The sequence below is a fragment of the Myotis brandtii genome, unplaced genomic scaffold (genome assembly GCF_000412655.1).
Source record: "Myotis brandtii unplaced genomic scaffold, ASM41265v1 scaffold300, whole genome shotgun sequence".
NCBI classification, from domain to species: Eukaryota; Metazoa; Chordata; class Mammalia; order Chiroptera; family Vespertilionidae; genus Myotis; species Myotis brandtii.
Window position 1 is genome coordinate 2,565,390 of NW_005361459.1, and position 21,172 is coordinate 2,586,561.

At 39.9% G+C, this 21,172-nt stretch overlaps 1 protein-coding gene across 4 annotated transcripts in view; it reads left to right on the plus strand.

Annotated features, from left to right (window-relative positions):
• Positions 1-21,172, plus strand: part of FARS2 (phenylalanyl-tRNA synthetase 2, mitochondrial) — a 570,273-nt gene that overhangs the window by 142,171 nt on the left and 406,930 nt on the right. For all 4 annotated transcript variants that reach the window (XM_005869647.2, XM_014542407.1, XM_005869648.2 and 1 more), the window contains one exon: positions 5,271-5,905. In XM_005869647.2, coding sequence (XP_005869709.1) covers positions 5,276-5,905 — 630 coding nt within the window. In that variant the 5' untranslated portion in view covers positions 5,271-5,275. The remainder of the gene's footprint in view (positions 1-5,270; positions 5,906-21,172) is intronic.

Consider the following 21,172-nt stretch of genomic DNA (forward strand, 5'->3'; position numbering starts at 1 on the left):
CCGGCAGCGGCAGGCGGGGAACATTGGAGTCCTCCATCACTGAAGCAAGCAAGCCTCATGTTCGCTTCAAGCTGCCTGGCTGCCGGCCGCCATCTTGGCTGGCAGTTAATTTGCATATCGCCCTGATTAGCCAATGGGAAGGGTAGCGGAGTGACACCAATTTGCATGTTTCTCTTTTATTAGTGTAGATAGAAGTTAATGGAAGTTGGCTATTTCCTCCCCATTACATGTAAAATGTGTAAACTGTTTGTTGACTGAGTCAAGTTTAAATTTTTTTTGTAGAAACTGTTTTTAAGTACTGCATCTGGAGGTTAATGGAGTGTGCCTGATCTTTTCTAAGGTTGTGTCTGTATGTGGGTCATGTTTGCTTACCATGGCCCTTTCAAGTAAGCTAATTGCACTTAAGAGGAATTACCAGAGTTGTAGAGTCTATTCCAGCCGTGGGCAAACTACGGCCCGCGGGCCGGATCTGGCCCGTTTGAAATGAATAAAACTAAAAAAAAAAAAGACCGTACCCTTTTATATAATGATGTTTACTTTGAATTTATATTAGTTCACACAAACACTCCATCCATGCTTTTGTTCCGGCCCTCCAGTCCAGTTTAAGAACCCATTCTGGCCCTCGAGTCAAAAAGTTTGCCCACCCCTGGTCTATTCACTGCTTTGTTTCTCCTTTACACACAAGACTGAGGAAGGTCTAAAGGAAAGACTTTTTAAACATTTAGAAAATGTATTCTGACAAACATTTATTTGTTGTTTTACTAGTTTTAGTCATTGTGGTAGATATAATCTCAGGAATTAGTTTTGATTGTTTGGGGTATACCCATTTTTCTTATATGAAGGTCTAGATCTGCCCTGTCTAATATGGTAGCGCCTAGTCACATGTAGCAATTTAAATTAAAATTAAGTAAAATTAAATACAATTAAAATTTAGTCCCTCAATTGGTCAATAAGTTAAATGCATTAAGAACAGGATCAAGTTTAATCCTTGTACTATGAGGTAGGTATTACTATCTGTATTTTATACAGGAGAAACTTGAGGGCCAGAAAGGTCAATCAGTGTGTTCAAGGATAATACACGGAGCCTAACTGGCTGGCTTTGCATCACATCCACATGGATGTTTCTGCTAAGTGTGATCTTTTGCCCATCTGTTGTATCAATTCTTCTCACTATGGGTCTCACTGTCTCTTCTCTACCAGTGTTAGTACATTTAGTATCCACATTTGTACTTTATAACTTTTAGTGGCCCTATAATCTACTACATATGTTTGTGACTAGGAAGATATGCTTAATAGTGTGGAGAACTTTTTAGAGGACTACACTTGAAAATACTGCATTAATGAAGGATATTTACTACGAGTAGATTTCAGGTACTCTCATTAGACACACACACAAAAGGTAACTATAAAGCTAAAACAGGGCTCAGCAAACCTTTTCTGTGAAGGGCAAGATCATAAGTATTTTAGGCCTGTGGACTATGCTATCTGTGGCAACTATTCAGCTCTCACTCTGGTGGAAAAGCCCTCACAGACAATACAAATGGGCATGGCTAGGTTCCAACAAAATTTTATTTACAAAAACAGGACATTTCGGGTCCTGAGTTAAATGGTATTTAATTTCTATCACCTAAGCTAATGTGTTTTATTTGATTTATTCATTTATGCATTTAAAGTGCATTGATGTATAAAATACATTGCTTAGATAAGGGAAGCTAGGATAGATAATTTAAAAGATGTAATTTGAATTTAACGGCCTTGGGTCTGTGGGCCTGTTTTCATTGAGAAGTACTTGAATTACCCAGAGTTTTGAACTTTGTCCATGGGTAGGTGTATGAGTTTTTTCAAGTTACAAAATCTATTTGATTTTTTTTTCTTTTTTTGTCAAATGGTAAGAATAACACTTAACAGAGCTGTTGAAAGAATGGCATGAAAGACCATTTTACCAGAAGAAGATAGCTGGTGGTGCTGGTATTGTCTTTTTGGGTCTCCTCTATTTTCCAGATAAACTAGTTTTTATACAGAAACTTGACAAAGGCAAAAAGAAAGGAATTTACTTTTCAGATGGAAGTGGGAAAGCTATCATCATCATTATTTTCTCTCTGTAAAAGACGATAATATAAAAAACCCCAATTATTTTGGGTGGGGAGAAATGACAGTGGAGGAATATATACAGGGGCTGAGTGGGTAGATAAAATGTCTGAAAATGAGGACAAGAAAATGAAACTTTCTTCAACAGTGGAGAGGTAGGGTGAAGAGAAGAAAGAACTTAGGGATGGGACCCATCTATGGGAACAGAACCTAGAAGTAGGTTTGGATGTGTGAGGAGCTAGGAACTGAGAAGGAAGGGGAAGTCAGTAATCCTAATATATAAAAGGCCAGGGTTGTAACGACCAATCAGGACAGAAGGCTGACCAACCTGGAAGTCCTTCAGGAAGTCCTCCAGTCAGAGCTGGGTTGCTGTGGCAACCCAGCATTTACTGCCCCACTGCAGCCTGGCAACCCAGCACTGCCCTGGGGGCTGAGACCCAGAGAGAGAGGCAGGGTCTGATCCGCAGCCTCAGTGGCAGTTGTTGATCAATACTTGCCTCTCTCTTTCTCTCCCTCTTTCTTTCTGAGCTTACCCAGCAACTGGGCCTTTCTTTCTCTCCTGGCCTCCATGGGGGCTGCTGTTCAGCCCCGCCTCTCTGATCAGGCCCAGAGATAGGCCCGGAGATGCTGACTGGCATAGGGACTGACCAATCAGAACCAAATGTGGGTGCTGTGAAGAACCAATGGCTGCGTAGGAGGCGGAGCTTGTGACGCTGACTGGCATAGACACCGGCCAATCAGAACCAAATCTTGGTGCTGTGGAGAGCCAATGGCTGCCTAGGAGGCAGAGCTTCTGATGCTGACTGGCATAGAAACCAACCAATCAGAATCAAATCTGGGTGCTGTGAGAAGCCAATGGCTGCCTAGGAGGCAGAGCTTTTGACGCTGCCTCCCTGCAGGGGAGGGCAGATGGGGTGAGATCAGGCCAGCAGGGGTGGGCAGTTGGGGGGGAGAAGGCCGGGAGGGGAGGGCAGTTTGGGGTGAGATCAGGCCGGCAGGGGAGGGCAGTTGGGGGTGAGATCAGGCCAGCAGGGGAGGGCAGTTGGGGTCAACCAGGCCGGGAGGGGAGGGCAGTTGGGGGCGAGATCAGGCTGGGAGGGGAGGGCAGTTGGGAGTGATCAGGCAGGCAGGCAGGTGAGCAGTTAGGAGCCAGTGGTCCCAGATTGTGAGAGGGATGTCTGACTGCCGGTTTAGAACAGGGATAGGGCCTAAACCGGCAGTTGGACATCCCATAAGGGTTCCCCAATTGGAGAGGGTGCAGGCTGGGCTGAGGGAACCCCCCATCCCCCGTGCACGAATTTTGTGCACTGAGCCTCTAGTATATGAATAAGTACATCAAAAACACCTTTTCCAGAAGATTAATGAACTTCGTGTAACAGCATTTGCCTTTGGAAGAAATACTTTCTTGTGTCTCAGCAAGTGTCCTGAACTGGGTAGCTAACAACTTAACAGTCTGACTGCTAACATGTATAAGGTGTGGCACATGCATATTTAAAATTCCTATCTTCTGCATTGACAAGCCACTGAGCACTAGAGATGGGAAGACACATTTCCATTGAAGCTGAGCCAAAAACACTTTTTGAAACAATCCTGATAAAATAGTGACATAAATGCAAAAATCCAGAGAGAGTTCCTGGATTTCTTTGAAACCTCCTCATATGACAGCAGTGTCAGACAGAGATGCTATGCACAGCTTCTAATATTATTTGGAGCTAGATATTCTCAGTTCCATTTTTGAATTGGATGAACTGTGCTGCCTGGGTCCATACTAGATATGCTTTTTATGGTCACTTGGAGTAATATAAATCTCTCCTAATGCAGCTTAATATCCAGAAGTTATGTATTTTCTTGGTATGATTGTAAGGCCCTTGATATAAAATAACCACATAGTTATATGCTTTAAAGTAGCCCAATAGGTAAAAATTCCAAAATGTAGAAGATGGATTTGGGTGATTTAAGTCTATGGTACATTTTTTATGCACATAGGAATATCACATCTAAAGATTTTTATAACTGAGATCCCTGAGTCAATTTAAAACTTGCTTCTGTACCGCTGGGGATAGAAAGCTCTGTTAAATGGTTCAGAATCCTTTCATGTTGTCTTTTCTCTCTGAGTACCTTGGGGTTTGGTCAGCTGTGGCTGGGTCTTTGTCACCTCCTCTGTGACATGAATGGCCTACATTAGATGACTACTGGGTGACTTTCACCTCCAAAATTCGGTGCTCTTACTAAATTCTAGGCATTTTTTAAAAAAAATATCCGGTCAATACTCTTTCTGACTGCTCTGAATCCTTCTCAAGTAAGTTTATTCCTGCTTCTGGCTTATTGTGGGTGCATATTTGAAACTTGCTCCTTTACAAAACAAAAATGTAATCGATGGGATGCTGCAATGGTATTGTTTAAATGACATGACCAGATGTGACAATAAGAACGATTTGCATTTATAAAAATAATTTCAGCTGTACATCAGTATAGTCTATCACTTGGTGTGATTTTCCTTGTTTTTCATTCTTATTTTTAAAAACATTAAATAAAAATAACCACCACCTACAGTGGTGTATTTTATTTGAAATGTCAAAAATGTTTTTAATATCATTTTGTAATATATTGAAAAAATCTATAAGTAATGCTCTGTCTCAGGTAAGTAGAACTTTGTAGTTATGAGGGAGAAAGGCAGAAATGTCAGGATGGCTGTTATCTCTTCTGCTATACTTCAGTGGTGTATATGTAATCATGTGCTTTCTTTAATGTGAGACCCTTCTAGGGTTCAACTAAGTTCTGTCTTTTAGATGATCTGTCTGAAGTTTATTGGTTCTAGATTGTAGTCAAAATAAAAGAAATTTGTCACATTTAAAGTCTGAATTCAGCCCAAGTGGTTCAGAACATGACATGAGGTGATAATGGAAATTTTCTTTATCCCAAGGATCTAAATGACAAGAGATGGACATCTAGAGATTAGGGATCTAAAAGTGATGTTCAAGATTCTTGTGATTTACAGCAGTCAATATTAAGCCTCTGTTGGCAGATTTTCTTAGCTGGATCTTCAGTCTGTGTGGAGGAGGTGGTGCAGGAAACCAAGATGTCGGTTAGACTGTGGGGGGAGCTTATGGGAAACATGAAAGACGCATTTACTTTCCTCAGAGTGAATCTTAACTTGTGCTTTGTATGTGTGCTCTTTCCAGAATCCATGAAAGAAGTTTCCACAATGGTTTTTTCAGCTCTCAGAAGAGTTGCCCACGTGCGTGTCTACCTGGTGAGGACGGCAAGTAGTGTCTCCAGAGGCCACCAGCATCCAGCCTTGGGCTCGAGGCCTGCTACTTCAGAGTCTGCTGCCCGAGGAGCTCTAGGTAGTGTGGTGGAGCTGTTGGGCCAGTCCTACCCTCAGGATGACTACAGCAATCTCTCCCAGAAGGTCCTCTCCAGAGTTGGCAGAAATCTGCACAACCAGCAGCATCACCCTCTTTGGTTGATCAAGGAGAGGGTGAAGGAGCACTTCTACAAGCAATATGTGGGCCGCTTTGGGACTCCGCTGTTCTCAGTCTATGACAACTTTTCTCCAGTGGTCACGACCTGGCAGAACTTTGACAGCCTGCTCATCCCAGCTGATCACCCCAGCAGGAAGAAGGGAGACAACTATTACCTGAATCGGACTCACATGCTCCGAGCACACACCTCTGCGCACCAGTGGGACCTGTTGCATGCTGGGCTGGATGCCTTCCTGGTGGTGGGTGATGTTTACAGGCGTGACCAGATCGACTCCCAGCATTACCCAGTTTTCCACCAGTTGGAGGCCGTGCGGCTCTTCTCCAAGCACCAGGTGAGTCTTGAGAGTTTTCATGGTTGAAGGCATGCATAGTCTCGTTGAGGTCACTACAGTTTATCTCAATGAAACCAGAACAGTTGTTCTTTGCAATTGTGAATCACCCAACCTTGATGACATCCTTTGTATAGGCTGGGCCTCGATATTTTTTGACTGACTTGTTGTGTAACTACAGATACTGGTAGGCTTTTGTTTTCTCTTGTCTGTCCTTTTCCTTTCAATACTGATCTGCTTTTCTCTGAGTTTCTTCTAAAGAATGAGTAGTCAGTGGCTCAAATTTACTCTCAATCCAAGGTGGGTAAACATGCAGCACTGAAACCTGTGGTAAATTTATGCTACTTTAATGCATTTCTTATCCTACCGTAGAGGGGACCGGCGATTTATTGGTTTAGATTGTAAACTGTTCTTGTTTCCATGTTCTTTCCTTAACCTCCCTTGCTTTACTATTGTGGACGCTTTACATTGTTTTCTTTGTGAGATGTCTTAATTGTTGCTACTCTTGAAGTATATGTTTGGATGCATTGAGCTGTTTTGATGAGAAAATCTGATATTCTTTTTTTTCTTTTAATATATTTTTATTGATTTCAGAGAGGAAGGGAGAGGGAGAAAGAGAGATAGAAACATCAATGATGAGAATCATTGATCGGCTGCCTCCTGCACACCCCCTACTGGGGATTGAGCCCGCAACCCTGGCATGTGCCCCGGGGCCTCTTCAGTTGGCAGGCCAATGCTCTATCCACTGAGCCAAACCAGCCAGGGCAGAAAATCTGATATTCTGATCATTCTCAAAAGACCCAACTTATTTCAGCTATTAGCTCATATCTTAATGTATTGTGTGTATTGTATACATCTTCCTTTCTTTTTTCTCCTTTTTTTTTGCAAATTATGAAAATCCCTAAAAGCTTGAGTCTATTTCCTAAAAATCTGCAATACTATTTGTCTTTTATTCATATATTTTTAAACCATCTCTGTTTTTCTTAAGAAACAAATGGAATTAAATGAGACACAGGAAATATTTTTATTACTACTTTAGCACTTCTTCCAAACACATTAATTGAAACAAGAGGAATAATTATTTTCATAAAACTCCCTCTTGCCCACACAAGCTAAATGGGTTGCTGGATATGAAAAGGAATAATGTAAGACCCTTAGGCCAATAGTGACCATTGCTCTGTTGTATTAAGCATCATGTTGTAGGACACAGCTGTTTGCTTCAGGATGTGCAATTTCATGTGAATCTCTGCTAATATGACAACAGGTTACTTTTACTAGTATACAAAAAGGCTATCCAAGCTTGGTCCCAGAGCCCCTTGATTAACATTCTTACTGCTTAGAATTGCTGCTTTCTAAGTTAGGAATAATAACTATTTTTTTAAAATATACTTTATTGATTTTTTACTGAGCGGAAGGGAGAGGGATAGAGAGTTAGAAACATCGATGAGAGAGAAACATCAAACAGCTGCCTCCTGCACAACCAAGGTACATGCCCTTGACCGGAATCGAACCTGGGACCCTTCAGTCCGCAGGCCGACGCTCTGTCCACTGAGCCAAACCGGTTAGGGCAGGAATAATAACTATTAATAAGGATATTGATTTATTATGAAATGAAAAGGAAATTAACAAAGACAGATCAAAATCTGGGAAATATGACCAAGTGATAGAACGTCACCTATAATTAATGCGCTAGAGGAGATGTGATGCCAGTAATATGATGTCTAAGTCATGGCCATGGGCAGGTACTCAGCCCAGCCTACCTCATTAGAGAAATAAAAAAGGAGAGTGCTCTGATTTGTAAGCCTGCAGGCCGTGCAAGTGACAGTGGAAGCTGCAGGACTTACACTAGCATTTTAATGAAGGAAAAATCAAGGCTGCTTTAGAAGGTGGAAAATAGGAAGAGTAGTAGGAAGTTAATTCTCATCTTGTGCCACATTTGTTTTGGGTCCAGTCCAACTTAGTAGGTAGTCGGCATGGCTAAGGTAACCTGATGCTACTGTGCATTCTGTCTTATAGTTTAAAAAAACATACACTCATATATATGTATGTCTCTAAGTTATACTTTAATAAAGTACTTCCATGTTCATTGTTTCATTTATTCTTCTTAATAATAACCTTGTGAGATAGATTATTTCCACTTCAACTACGAGGAATCTGAAATTCTGGAAAATTCAATGACTTGCCCAAGGTTACCCAACCCATTGGTTGCAGAGCTAAAACTTAGTTCACTGCCCGTTCTACTGTATTCTATTGCTTTTTATGGAGCTGCTTTGTGAGTGGGACCTGCTTATGACCTAGGTAATGCTTCAGATCCAAGAATGGTGTGGGGGAGAGAGGGGTGGTGGTTTTTTAATTCCTGGCTGTAACGAAAGTGTTGGTTCTAAGTCTGACCTAATCTTATTAGATAGAAAACTTTATTACATAGAAATTTGGTAGACCCCATTTAAATCATACGATCACAGTTAACATTAATAAAGCAAAATGGATAGGATGTAGTTTAAAATGTACTTGCAGTATATTTAGTTTTAAACATATTTATCTAAAATTTTTAAAAACTCTGGAAGGTAATGAATTAAGTGTTAAATTTAAGATGCTAAAAGCAAGCAGCATTGTTCTAAAAAAGTACAAGGGAGGTGGGCTGTAAAGTTTTTAATAATCCCAAATCTTACAAAACAGATATAGCCTCTTGAATAGCAAAGCCCCAAACCACAGGCAAAATCTATAAGACAACTGGGTGACAAGGTCTTCCTAGGATCTTTTCTTTTCTTTTTCTTTTTCTTTTTTTTTAATCCTTACCTGACATATTAGAGAGGATAGGAGAGAGAGAGAAAGAAACATTAATGTGAGAGATAAACATCAATCAGTTGCCTTTTGCACACACCCAGATTAGAAATCGAATCCACAGCCTGGGTATGTGTCCTGACTGGGAGTTGAACCTAAGACCTTTCTGTATACAAGACGATGCTCCAATCAACTGAGCCACCCGACCAGAGCTTCCTAAGGTCTTCCCAAATGGGTAGGAGCTCACAACCGACAGCTAGAAGATCTGCATTGTGTCAGAAACTGAGGTAGCAGAGGGAAGCAGTGGGCCTGGGAAGAGGAGAGCTTCCTTAGAGTTTCTCAGGGAACAAACTTTGGACAGCCAAATTTACTAGAGGCTTTGACGTTAACTACTACTAATAAAGTGTTCACTGATGACCATTAACTCACAGAAAGTGGGGCAGCAAGATTTACATCTCCAGATAGAAAAATAGAATGCTAATTGTAAAGTCTTGCCAGGAAATTTAGAATTCAATCTGATTAAAATTTAGATCTAACTACCAAATTTATAGGAAGTATAGAGGACAAAGAAACATGTTAAACTACACCATGGAAATGTAATAAAGCAAAATCCAGCCTGTGGGAAATTTTATAGCACTGCTAACCAAGAGGTGATCTGCACAATGAAATAAATAGAAGAATCAAAAGTAAGCACTTAAAAATGTGTAAGCAATGTTTAGTGTTTAGAAATGTTTAAGCCAACATACTTAAGCACATTATTAATGGGCTTCTTTTGTTGAATAGCATATGAACTGATCCAGGTATTCTTAATGCTCCTGATAAGTTGCATGTGCTCAGTCTGTTTATTAGAACTAGTATGTGCAGTAGGACCTGTATCAGTTCAAGATAGACTGGAAATCTAAAACTGTCCCTTCATCATAGTTTGAGAAGCACTGCTCTACAGGATAAATGATTCCATTGCTTCAAATAAATTGTAAAAAAAACCAAAAGTATGGACAGAATCACTATGTGTAGATCCCACCAAATAAGACATCTTTAAAGAAAAAAAAAATTGAGACCATTGGAAATTGAACACTAACTGAATATTTGAATTTAAGTAGTTCTTTTTTTATTTTCATTTTTAAAGGTCTGATAATGGTATTATATTTTTATAAAGTCACTTTATTTTAGAGATACATATTGAACTACCTGCGAATGTAATATTCAGATGTCTGGGGTTTTCAAAATAATATTCAAAATAATATGGAAATAGGCATTTGGGGAAGAGGTTGGTCATGAATTATTAATTATTGAATCTGGGTGTTGGGTACATGAGGAATCATTATCCTTTCTATTTTTGCATCTGTTTGAAAATTTCCTAGTAAAGGACCAAAGAAAAGGATTGAAGGAAAACATTGGGATCAGTTAGTCAAAAAAAAAGTATGATGAATAGGAACTGGGCCCAGGAATGTAAGAAGGTATCAAACAGCCATGAGATGATCCATGGTTTCTTGGGGAGGATAACTATTAAGATTAAAAAAACAAAAACCAGGAAGCAGGAAATCTATATATATAAAAGCCCAGCGACCATTACAGGGAATGACCATTGGTTATAATGCACATTGAGGCAGCCAACCAGCCTGATCCGGACCCAATTGGCACCCCAAACTCCTTCAGCCCCTCCCCCCAGCTGGCCCCACCTCCGATTGTCCCCACCACCTGCTGGTCGCAGACAGGGAACATGTGACTGAGCTGTAGGCAACCCTTCTGAGGGGAGATGCACGCCAGGTATACAGAAGGTATACAGAAGACGCTCAGCGAGGAGTCCACACAGGTTGTGTTGGCACCTTCATGCTGTCCCTGCCCACCACCACAACGCCGAAGGAAGCCTGATTCAGGAACCCCGTGCTGACCACCCACATGGAGAAACAGCGTGTGATAAACATCATGTCCTGCAGACACCTGAATCTGCCTCAAGAGGAAGATGCTACAGACCCAGAGCGGGAAGATAGGGACTGAGACAGATGCTCTGGGAAAAACAGGGCCACGATGGCCGTGTTCTGCGTTTGCTGCCCGACCCTGCTCCCCAGCCCCTTCTGTGTGTGAAGCGCCTGCATCGAAGCCCTTGGATGGAGGCCTGAGAGTGAGTGAAGAACTGTGGCTGTGCCTGTGGCTGCACTCGGCCTCCTGCCCTCATGGATAAGCAGGAAACATTTATGTGCCAGAATCTAAAACCCTCTTTATCGGTAATAGCACAAATAATGCAAGACTCACATGTGTTTCTAAACAGGACTCTGTCTGGCTGCATGTGAACCCAGATCAAAGGTGTGCTCTTCACCAAGGAGGCTGCAAAGGCTGCTCCTCTCTCGAACACAAGCAACCTGGTGAAGTTTAAAAGGAAAAGGAGATAAAAAATAAAACAAAATAGCAACAAGCTCTGAAGCTGCTGCCAATGCTGTCAAATCCTCCGTGTGGTGGTGATGTCAGAGCCCGTCTTCCTTTTCCCGGGCTCAGACAGTGGAGCTGCTGACACCTGCCAGGTCACCTGGCACTGACCTCATCTACACAGCCACTTTCAACCTCCCACCAGCTCCTGGAGGCGGGTGGGCTTGGGGAATAGAGGGTTCAGTGTTAAAGCAACCCTGTTGGTGTAGCACAGACACACATGGGCTTTTTGATGAGAGAGAACCCATAATATCCCTTCACGAACGTGTTTGTAACTGTTCTGAGATCACGCTCCCAGCCTTGGTGACTCTCAAATAGGCCTCAGTGATTCCACTCACCCAGTGCAAAGACTGACTTGGGTTTCACAGAGACCGAACCCTTGGCCCCCAGAGCAGCCATGCCCTTTCAAAAGGAAGGTCACCCTGGCTGCAGGTCCTTGCTCTTCATCACTTTGAATATTTCTTGCCAGGTCCTTCTCTACCCAGCAAAGCTCATTTAGAATTGAAGGCCAAATAAAGAGTTTCACGGACAAGAAAAAGCTAAAGGAGTTCATCACCCTGATTAGGGGCAGGGCCGGCTGGCCAACCTCCCGCGTCCCCTCCCTTCGGCCTGCCTGGCCTGACTGGCCCCAATCAGGGCAGCTGGCCGGACCCCACCCGTGCACAAATTCGTGTACCGGGCCTCTAGTATTAAGCATAAGAGCATACAACTGCATGCTTCAGAAAGCTGAAACCAATTAAATCTAGAATTAATAGCCTCTCTTCCATCAGTCTGAGCTGATTTTACATTTGAATTTTGACCAAATCCGAAAGACTTGTACAGTCTGTTTCAGAGAATAGAAAAAGAGACCAGTCAAGCTCATTTTATGAGGCTAGTCATGTTAATATGCAAAGTAGGTAAAAAACATTTTAGAAGCTTCATCTTTGTGAACATAGATTCTTTTAAATGTACAGATAATATAATTATTAAATGAAATATTTGCAGAAATTTAATTCATTTGGTGTATTGTGCCCTAATATGTTAGGACACAATAGTGGTATACCTGTATTATACCACTGGAGGCCCAGTGCATTAATTCGTACACGGGTGTGATCCCACGGCCTGGCCGGCGACTGGGGCCGATTGGGACTGTCTCCTGCCCTGATTGGGGCTCAGGGACGATCAGGGCTGGCTGGCTAGGGTGAAGGGCCCAGGAGGTTGGTGGGGCCGACTGGGGCCAGCTGGCTGCAGGAGGTTGGCTGTGCGAGCATCTGCCCCCTCGTGGTCAGTGCATGTCATAGCGACCAGTGGACTGGTCGTTCGGTCATTAGGTCGCTTAGACTTTTATATATGTACCATAGATACTAACTGATACAGGGAGATAAAGCATGTGATCTCCTTAATAGATGTAGAAGAGTAATTTGATGCCATTTAATGTTTTATGACATTAAAAAAGCATTTGATTACATTAATGGCTCATGACAAATCTGTTAGCAAACTGGGAATAGAAGGGAACTTCCTTAACATTATAAATTATTTTGTCAAACACCCACAAGCAAACATCATAATTTGTGGTGAGACATTATAAACAGTTCTATCAAAATTAGCAACATTTCAGCATTACTTGCCATCACTGTGTCTATTCATCATTCTGTGGGCAGTTGTAGTTTATGCAATAAACCAAAAGAGAAATAGAAATTATTAGCATTGGAAAACATGAGATGAAGGTGCTTCATATGTAGATGATATGATGGTCTACCTAGAAAACTGAATAGAATATCCAGGTCAATTATTTGAACTAATAAGTTGTTGGGTATAAAGACAATATAGATATGTTTCTTAACCACAAGTGATAACTCATTAGAAAATATAATAGAATAAAGATTTAATTCATAGTATCAACTAAGACTTTGATGTCTAATTGTTGCAGATGTTCAATATATTTATATATAAAATTATTAGATATTGTTAAAAGGCATAAATGAAGAAGAAAAAAAGGAGAGCTGTACCAAATATAGCAGTTTGCCTAAAGTCAATCTATACATTTAAATTCAAGTGAAAATCTAGTAAAAATGTCCACTGGGTATTTTGGAGAAGTTGAAGGTCTGATCTTCAAATTCATAGGAAGGACAAATTCATGGATAGCCAGAACCATTTAAAAGAGCACCCCAGTGCAAGGGGACATGCCTTCCCAGGCATCAAGAATATAATGCTCTCGTTATTAAGATAATTTAGTATTAGCACAAGTAGAGAACCCTGAAAGAGCTCTACTCATATTTGGGAATTTATTATCTTATTATAAAACGGAAATGATGTTAAATAAATGGAGAGGTAAGGAATCTACATGAATTACTGAGACAATTATCTATGTGGAAAAAATTGGTATCTAACACCAAATGCAAAATTCAGTTTTGGATATATTCACAATTCATTTGTGAAAAGGAAGTCTTTAAAAGTTAAAGAAGAAAAGAAACAGACTATCATTATCACTTTGGGGTACAATAGAATATCTTAAGAAAAATCCTTAATGGAAAAAATCCTTAATGAGAAAAAAAGTTGACTGCCCTAAGGTAGTTCTGCCTAATAAAAGACTTCATTTATTAGGTTAAAAGACAAGCAACAGGCTGCATGGAGATACTTACTTTGCATATAACTAATAGAAGATTAGGGTTGATCAAATAAAAATGTCTTAGTATGAAAAAAAGAATCCAATAGGGAAAAAAAGTCTGACAATACCAAGTGTTGACCAATATGTGGAGCCATGGGAATGCTCTTAGGGAGTATAAAAATCCACACCTGAAATTCCATTCCCATGTATATATTCTTTGGATACATTCTTAAGTGCTTATTTCAGCAGATAGGTGAGAATGTTTCTAGCACTATTAGTTAGTATTAGCCAAAATCTGGAACAACCCATGTTTCTACCAAGAGTAGAACAGATAAATAAATTGTGGTATATTTATACAATGCTATGTGAGTGCCGTATCTGTGAAAATGAGTAAGCCTCAATTATATACATCAACGTGAATACATATAGAAAATACTATTAGGCAAAGAAAGTTACAGAAGCTTACACTGGATGATTGCATTTATGTAAAGTTTAAAAAATGGGGAAAAATAACCATTGTATTATTTAGGGGTTCATAAACATGTGGAAAACTTAGGGAAAGCAAGGGAATAATTTAAAATTCAGTTTAGTTACCTCCGTGAAAAGCAGTAAGGCTGTTGTAATCAAGCATGAAGGGGCTGCAGAGTTTTTGGCACGGTTCTCTTTTCCGAAAATGGGTATGGGTACTGAGCACATGTATGTGCTTTTATTATTCTTGAACTATGGTATATTTATATACTTTTTATGAATGATTTATTGTATAATTTTTTTAAAGAAAGAAAAATGGGACAAAAAGCATTAACAGCCTATTGATGGAAGAGACAGATGATTAGCCAATAAATAAGGACCGGCTTTATCAGTGAACAAGAAAATGCAAATTAAAATGACCAGATATTATTCCAAACCCATTAGATTAGCAAAAATTAATAATCCTGACAATACCAAGTATCTAGAAGAACCGTAAATCTTATACCCTTCTAGTGGAGTGTATATAGTTGCCATCACTTCGTATAGGTATTTTGTGATTTCCAGTTTTTTAAAAAAATCGTATGCTCTATCATCTGGCATTCTTAAAAAAATTTTTTTAAAAAAGAGCAATGTACACCTGTACATTGAATACTTTATAGCACTAGAATACCTATGTCAACATGGATAAGGTTTTAATACAACATTGGGAGAAAAATAAATTGATTGATATTAAAACTATATCTTTTTATAGATTTTCAAAGAGGTTTTAATACAACATTGGGAGAAAAATAAATTGATATTAAAACTATATCTTTTTATAGATTTTCAAAATAACACACACACACACACACACCCAACAATCACACAAACAGTATTTTTTTGTTAGATAAATATGTAGGTAGGTGTGAAAAAATTACATGGTAATAATAAACACCAAAATCATGGCAGTGATTACCTGTGAGGTAAAGGAAGGGTGAGTGGTATCTGCAATCATCATTGTTTGCAAATGATGCAAAATGTTATGATTTTTTAGAGCATAAAAGGATTTTTGAGATAAAAAATTTTGAGAACCATCCTTCTATAGCTTCAAAATTAAAATTTTATGAAACATTTATTGAGATATTTATTTTATAAAGAATAGCAGATTTCATGTTTGACAGACCTACCAGCAGAAGTCCATATAAATCATGTATTTATTTAATGTGATTTAAATATATTAATTAAAAAGTATGTACCTAGACCATTATTCAAAGAAGCTATATTTTTCTTTTGTCCCTGGCAATGCCTTGTCCTGTTTCACCAGCTGAGCTCTGCACAGTTTCTCCGAATGCACTGAAGGTCTGTGTAGGAGGCAGCCTTTCTATAGTTTATTCTTTACTGCTGGCTGCAGTGTTTGTTTCCCTAATGTATCTTCATTCCCCTTTAATGACTTCCTCTGGGCCAGTTTATCCAATTCTTTCCTTATATACACAAAGATGCAAGCAATTCTTCCTCCTGAATTTAAGATTATTCATGATGAGCCTTTCTTTCTTTGCTCAGAAACAAAGGGGAATGTTTTTATAGAAAAGATGAGTGAAGGAGTAAGCTTTTGATATAATGTTGACCACAACACATTACCAAAATACTACTTCATCAAGATGTTTGTGTCAAGTTTATATTTCATCCCATCCTCAGCCCCCTTTAAAAAAAAATCACTGTCATTCACCATTCTTCCTGTAGGAGGGTGGTTTAAGAGGCTCTTTCCATAGGTGTGCTCCTTGCCTGTAATGACTCAGTCCTTGTGGCGTGGATATCCTTCATTTTGAACAACCCTTTCGAGATCCTTTGTGATTCATCCTTATTAAAGAAACCACCCTCATTTATCATTTTCTAATGATATTTGATTTCTCTCCCACTTTCCAGATGGTTCATTAGAACCCTCCTGTTCTTAGGCATCTTTTCCAAGCTTCCCCACTGTTACTCTTTCAGTTTTGCCAAAGGTAGCCTTTTTATTCCTGCTTTCTGTCCCGAATCACTTTTCTGTCTTTCAGTAAATGACAGGGTTTTATTCTCCACCATGTGGTTATTGGGTTTCCTTAATAGCCTCATGCAGGGAGGCTTTATTGAAGAAATTTTTATTTGGCCTTGATAGATTATAGTCACCATGTTTTCCTAATCTCTTCTTTAAAATCTTTTATGAAAGACTCCCCCTGTTAAAGACACACTTGAATTGAAATGGCTTTAATTTTTAAAATACGTTTTCTCTACTTAAATGTTTACTTAAGTATATCTCTTGACAGTGAACTGAAAGGCAACTGATCACAGCCAGGAGTCTACAATATATTGGACTTGAGTAATACCCTATTATTGGAGGGCAAAGAGGGTTGGAGAACCATTTAAAGAGGCCAGTCTCTGTTTCCTGTGGCACAGGGTTTTTGCAGTTAATTAGTTCTTGCTTATGACAAGTTAGAATTAATAGCCTCTTAACATGAGAGCTTGTCACCGACCTATAACATTATTGCCTATAACCCTCATTGAACTTTCTGCACTTACTACCTTGAATTATTGGCTTGTGTATGTCTAGCATGGTATCTCCAACTGGTTATTCAGTTCCTTAAGGGTTTCACTCTACCTTCTTTGTGCCTCCTGTCTCTAACCCAGGGTCCTGCACAGAGTAGCACTTGGTAGATGTGGCATTTGGATGTCTCCCTTGTCCTAGTCTTCCAACTTACACTCTGTAAAAGATGGCAGCTAACATAGTAAACTGCATGACAGTTCCACCTATCAGCTTTTCTGGATAGGCATTCCCAACTTGTTTTCATGCTCCAGCCTTGCAGAGAAGCAGATGTATCAGTCAGGGCTGGATTATAAGACAGAAGCCACACAGGAACTCAATCAAGAATTATTAAGTACAAAACAAAGAATTGGGGTAATAAGGGATGGGTTAGTAAGAAGTAAAGAGAACTCTGCAGTGAGCTCTGGCTCCGTGGTAGTGGTGTCAATGCTGGTGGAATTGCTGGGTATCCACACTCTGGCATTTGCTGGGAATCTGCTCTCTAGATTTCAGGTCAAGTGTTTTGGGGAGGTGTCTTACAGGAAGCACTCTGCTGTGTAACTGCCTAAGAAGAGTACTTGGGGGAAGCAACTGGCCACTGTGGGGGCACCTGGGGAGCTGAGTGCTGCTGCTTACATTTCAGGGCACTTGGGATCCAGCAAGAATCCCTTTGTAATGTCTCTCCAGTGACCTCTACTGATAGAGCTTAACATTGTGCTAGATGGCAAAAGAAAAATATTTAAAGGCCCAACCCAGTTTTTACAGAGCAGTCTATGAAGGATTGATTTGTGACTCAGAGGCAGTGCATTGGCAACTGGCACAATCAACTTGTTCCTTTTCTGAATATCTATGAGTTTTTAGGGAGATAGGTTGACATTAACCCAATAAAGAGGTTGCTAGGGAAAGTCACATTTAGGAAGACAAAAACACTTTTTCTTGATTCTAATTTAAAAATTCTGAATATAATTTAGGTAGTGCATGTTATAGCAAGGTAAGAAGCTAGGAAAATTCCAGGACAAGCAGAATAGGGAAACTAAGACAGTTAAACAGCAGTTTGCAGCCACCTGGTAAATCCTATCTTCCCTAAACCAAGGACACTTAAGAATAAATGGTTTGAAATTCTCCTCAACCAGAGAGTAGATAGCTCAAATCACCCTACTCAGGGAGACAGATAACAGAAATCCAATTAGTGCCATTTACCAACCACACCCAAGGACAGACAAATTAAGAGAATAAATCTCATTTTGGTACATCAGCATAAAGCTGATGAATATTCTATGTTTTGCCCCTAAGACCTCCCCTAAACACCCAGCCTTTAAAACTCCTGAAAATGAAGGTCTCATTACGCTTTCCCTCCAGAGAGCACGCCCTTGCCATTCCTTCCCTCCTCTCCTTCCCCGACAGGCACTATCTCCTAAACTCCAAGGGACCCCAAGAGATTCGCAAAGAGGGGAGCAATGGACCTGTCTCCAACGCCCCCTTTTTCTCTGACTTCCCAGTGAGCCAAAGCAGCCAAAAGAGGGGAGCAATGGGCAGTGGCAGCTTGTCCTGGGGTAATCCCCTGGACCTGTCTCCAACGCCCCCCTTTTCTCTGACTTCCCAGTGAGCCAAAGCAGCCCAGCCAAGTTCTCCTGTTGCTTCTTCTATGTCTTTCCTTGTTCCACTGTCCTAACTATGTTTTTGACAGTGCAGATGCTCTCCAGTTATTGGCTCTTAATGCATGTGGATAGAGGATATTTTGAAGGGTAAAAGCTTGTGTTCCTGAACCAATACAGCATCCAGAGAAAAACAGTTGTATATTCTCTAATCTCATCCCTCCAAGATCTCAGGAAAATTATTCCCATTTATATTCAACATTTGCAGTTGGAGGCCAAAAGGGTATCATTAGGTTTTACTGAATCCACATAATTATAGTAGCAATATTTTTTGTACTAGTTGAAGTGTGAAAGTAGCAAATATTTTCACAGTGACATGCTGCTTCGCAGTAGACTTCCCATCTTGCTAAAGACCACATTTCTTTACTGAAAGCTATTTGTATGGATTGAGTGGCATAATTTGCATTTTCAGCTTGGTAGGGTCACGTGCCGTACTAATCAGAGTTTTCTTTCCTAGCGTGCCTCAAAATCAGCTAGCAATCTGTATGTGTAGATGCCTGAGTTTACTCTTAGACGGAAAAAATAACACTCCTGCTAATTGTCTGATAGTGTGGCCTTTAACAGGCATTTTAGCTATCTGCTTTCTGAGGCTTTGTCCTTGACTTACTGTTTAATGTCATCCTCCTGACTCATCCTGGGGAGTTCTCTGTGAAATTGTAAACTTGTGAATATGAATGAATTTGAAAGGTAAGGAACAGTTTTCCTAAACTAATATGTCTCTAAACACTGATATTTTTCAGCTATATAGTCTTTATATAATGTTGTATGTGATTGATAGCATTCATCATAGCAATGATTTCTAACGTGTTTTTCTTTTACCATTTGAGAATCTGCTGAGAGATTTGGAGACCCCCGCTCACCCCACCACACACATAGCATTTTGAATAGTTTAAGGAATATCATATGCTCTTTTGTATTAGATTACAAAATTAGAAGTCATTGTGAAGGACAGAGTTCAGTCTCCATGTAGGTAATTCCTAGTCTCAGTCTGTAGTAAATTGGAAAATGTATTCTTTATTCTCTTAGCAATTTTCTCTTGGATCACATTGGGAACTAAACTGGCTTATGTTTGGTTGTGAGTTACATAAAGAGCAGCATAATTTAGGGTTAAGTTGGCTATAAGAAGGCAGCGAATGCTGCCTACCTTGGAGATTACCAGATGTCAGCTAGTGGGGTGATTTAAGGGTTGGGATCAAAGTCCAGAGGCTGTCTAAGAACAGGCGGGTGAGTTGAATGTGTTTGGGGAAGTCAAGGGAACACTTTCTGCCTAAGTCTGAGAGCCTCTGTCCTGAGGCAGGGAACATTTCTGAGTAGTGACCATTCCAGATTTAAGACATGGAAATAGTTATTCTATGTTTAGAAATGTCATAAGGCACAGAACTACCTGGAGGTGGGACTCAGGTACAGAGTTGGGTAGCATGGATCTTGTGGGGAGCAGATCTTACCACACATACATTGAAAGGTGACTCTTGGAGGTCTGTTTTGTGTTGGGGGTTTTGATAATTTGATTTATGTATTGTTGAAGGTTTATGACCCAGGCTTAAACAGAAGGTTTATGACCAAAACAGAAGGATTTACATTAGACAAATGAAAAGATAAGGTTTATGACCCAGGCTTAAACCAAAACAGAAGGATTTACATTAGACAAATGAAAAGAATAACTTCCTCACCATAAGAACTATGAGAGACTTTTTACAAAGGGAATTTGGGTTACCTTCTCCAGGGTGATATTTCTTAATATTTTTAGGATGTGGACTCTTAGATAAGGTCAATGACTCTCCAGTTCAGTTGCCCCAACTCTTTCATCTATTTAGTGCAGAAAGAACTTTGTGATACCAATGATGTTTTATTTCTCAGGGAATTTGTAGTAGGACCATGTAGAATATATAACTATTTGCTTTGGGAATAGTGGTATAAGTGATTCTTATTTGAACTATAGTGTCTTAAATACAATTTTAAAATCAAGTTGTTAAATATTGATTCTATCATGTATCAGTATATACTATGGTGTTTATCAAGTGATCCACAAAAATTCATTCATAATGATACAACTGACATTGATTTATTGCTAAAAAGGCTCTACTAGCATTTGAAATGACCAACCTAGGATACCACTGTATATCTACTGGTAGTTTTCTTTTTGTGAATTGTGGAGATTCCAACTTTTAAATTGTATATGAGGGTTATAGGAGCTTATTTGTGTTGTCCGTTTGTATTAGGATTCTTTAGAAACAGAACAAATAAGTGTGTGTGTGTGTGTGTGTACACATATATATGATTTATGTAAAGAGACTTATTATAAGGAAGTGACTCACATGATTATGAAGGCTGAGAGGTCTAGCCCAAGGAGAGCTGAGCCAATGGTATAGTTTCAGTCCAAGTCCAAAGGCCTGAGAGGCAGGAGAGCCAGTGTGGACTTCCAGTAGGAATCCAAGTCCGAGCAGAAGACTGATGTCTCAGTTTGAGGGAAATAAAAACAAATATAAAATAAATATAAAATGTAATACAACGTATAAAAGAAAGCATAAAATAACAAATAGAAGGCAGAGGGAAAAATTCTTCTTACTCAGTCTTTTATTCTATTTAGGCCTTCAAAAGGTTGGGAGAGGCCCACTCAGATTGGGGAGTTTAATCAAATGTTAATCTCACCCAGAACCTCTCACAGACACACTCAGAAGTAATGTTTAACCAAGTGTCTGGGCACCCTATGGCCCAGTCAGGTGGACGCATAAAATTAACCATTACCGCCCTGACCGGTTTGGCTCAGTGGATGTCGGCCTGTGGACTGAAGGGTCCCAGGTTCGATTCCGGTCAAGGGCATG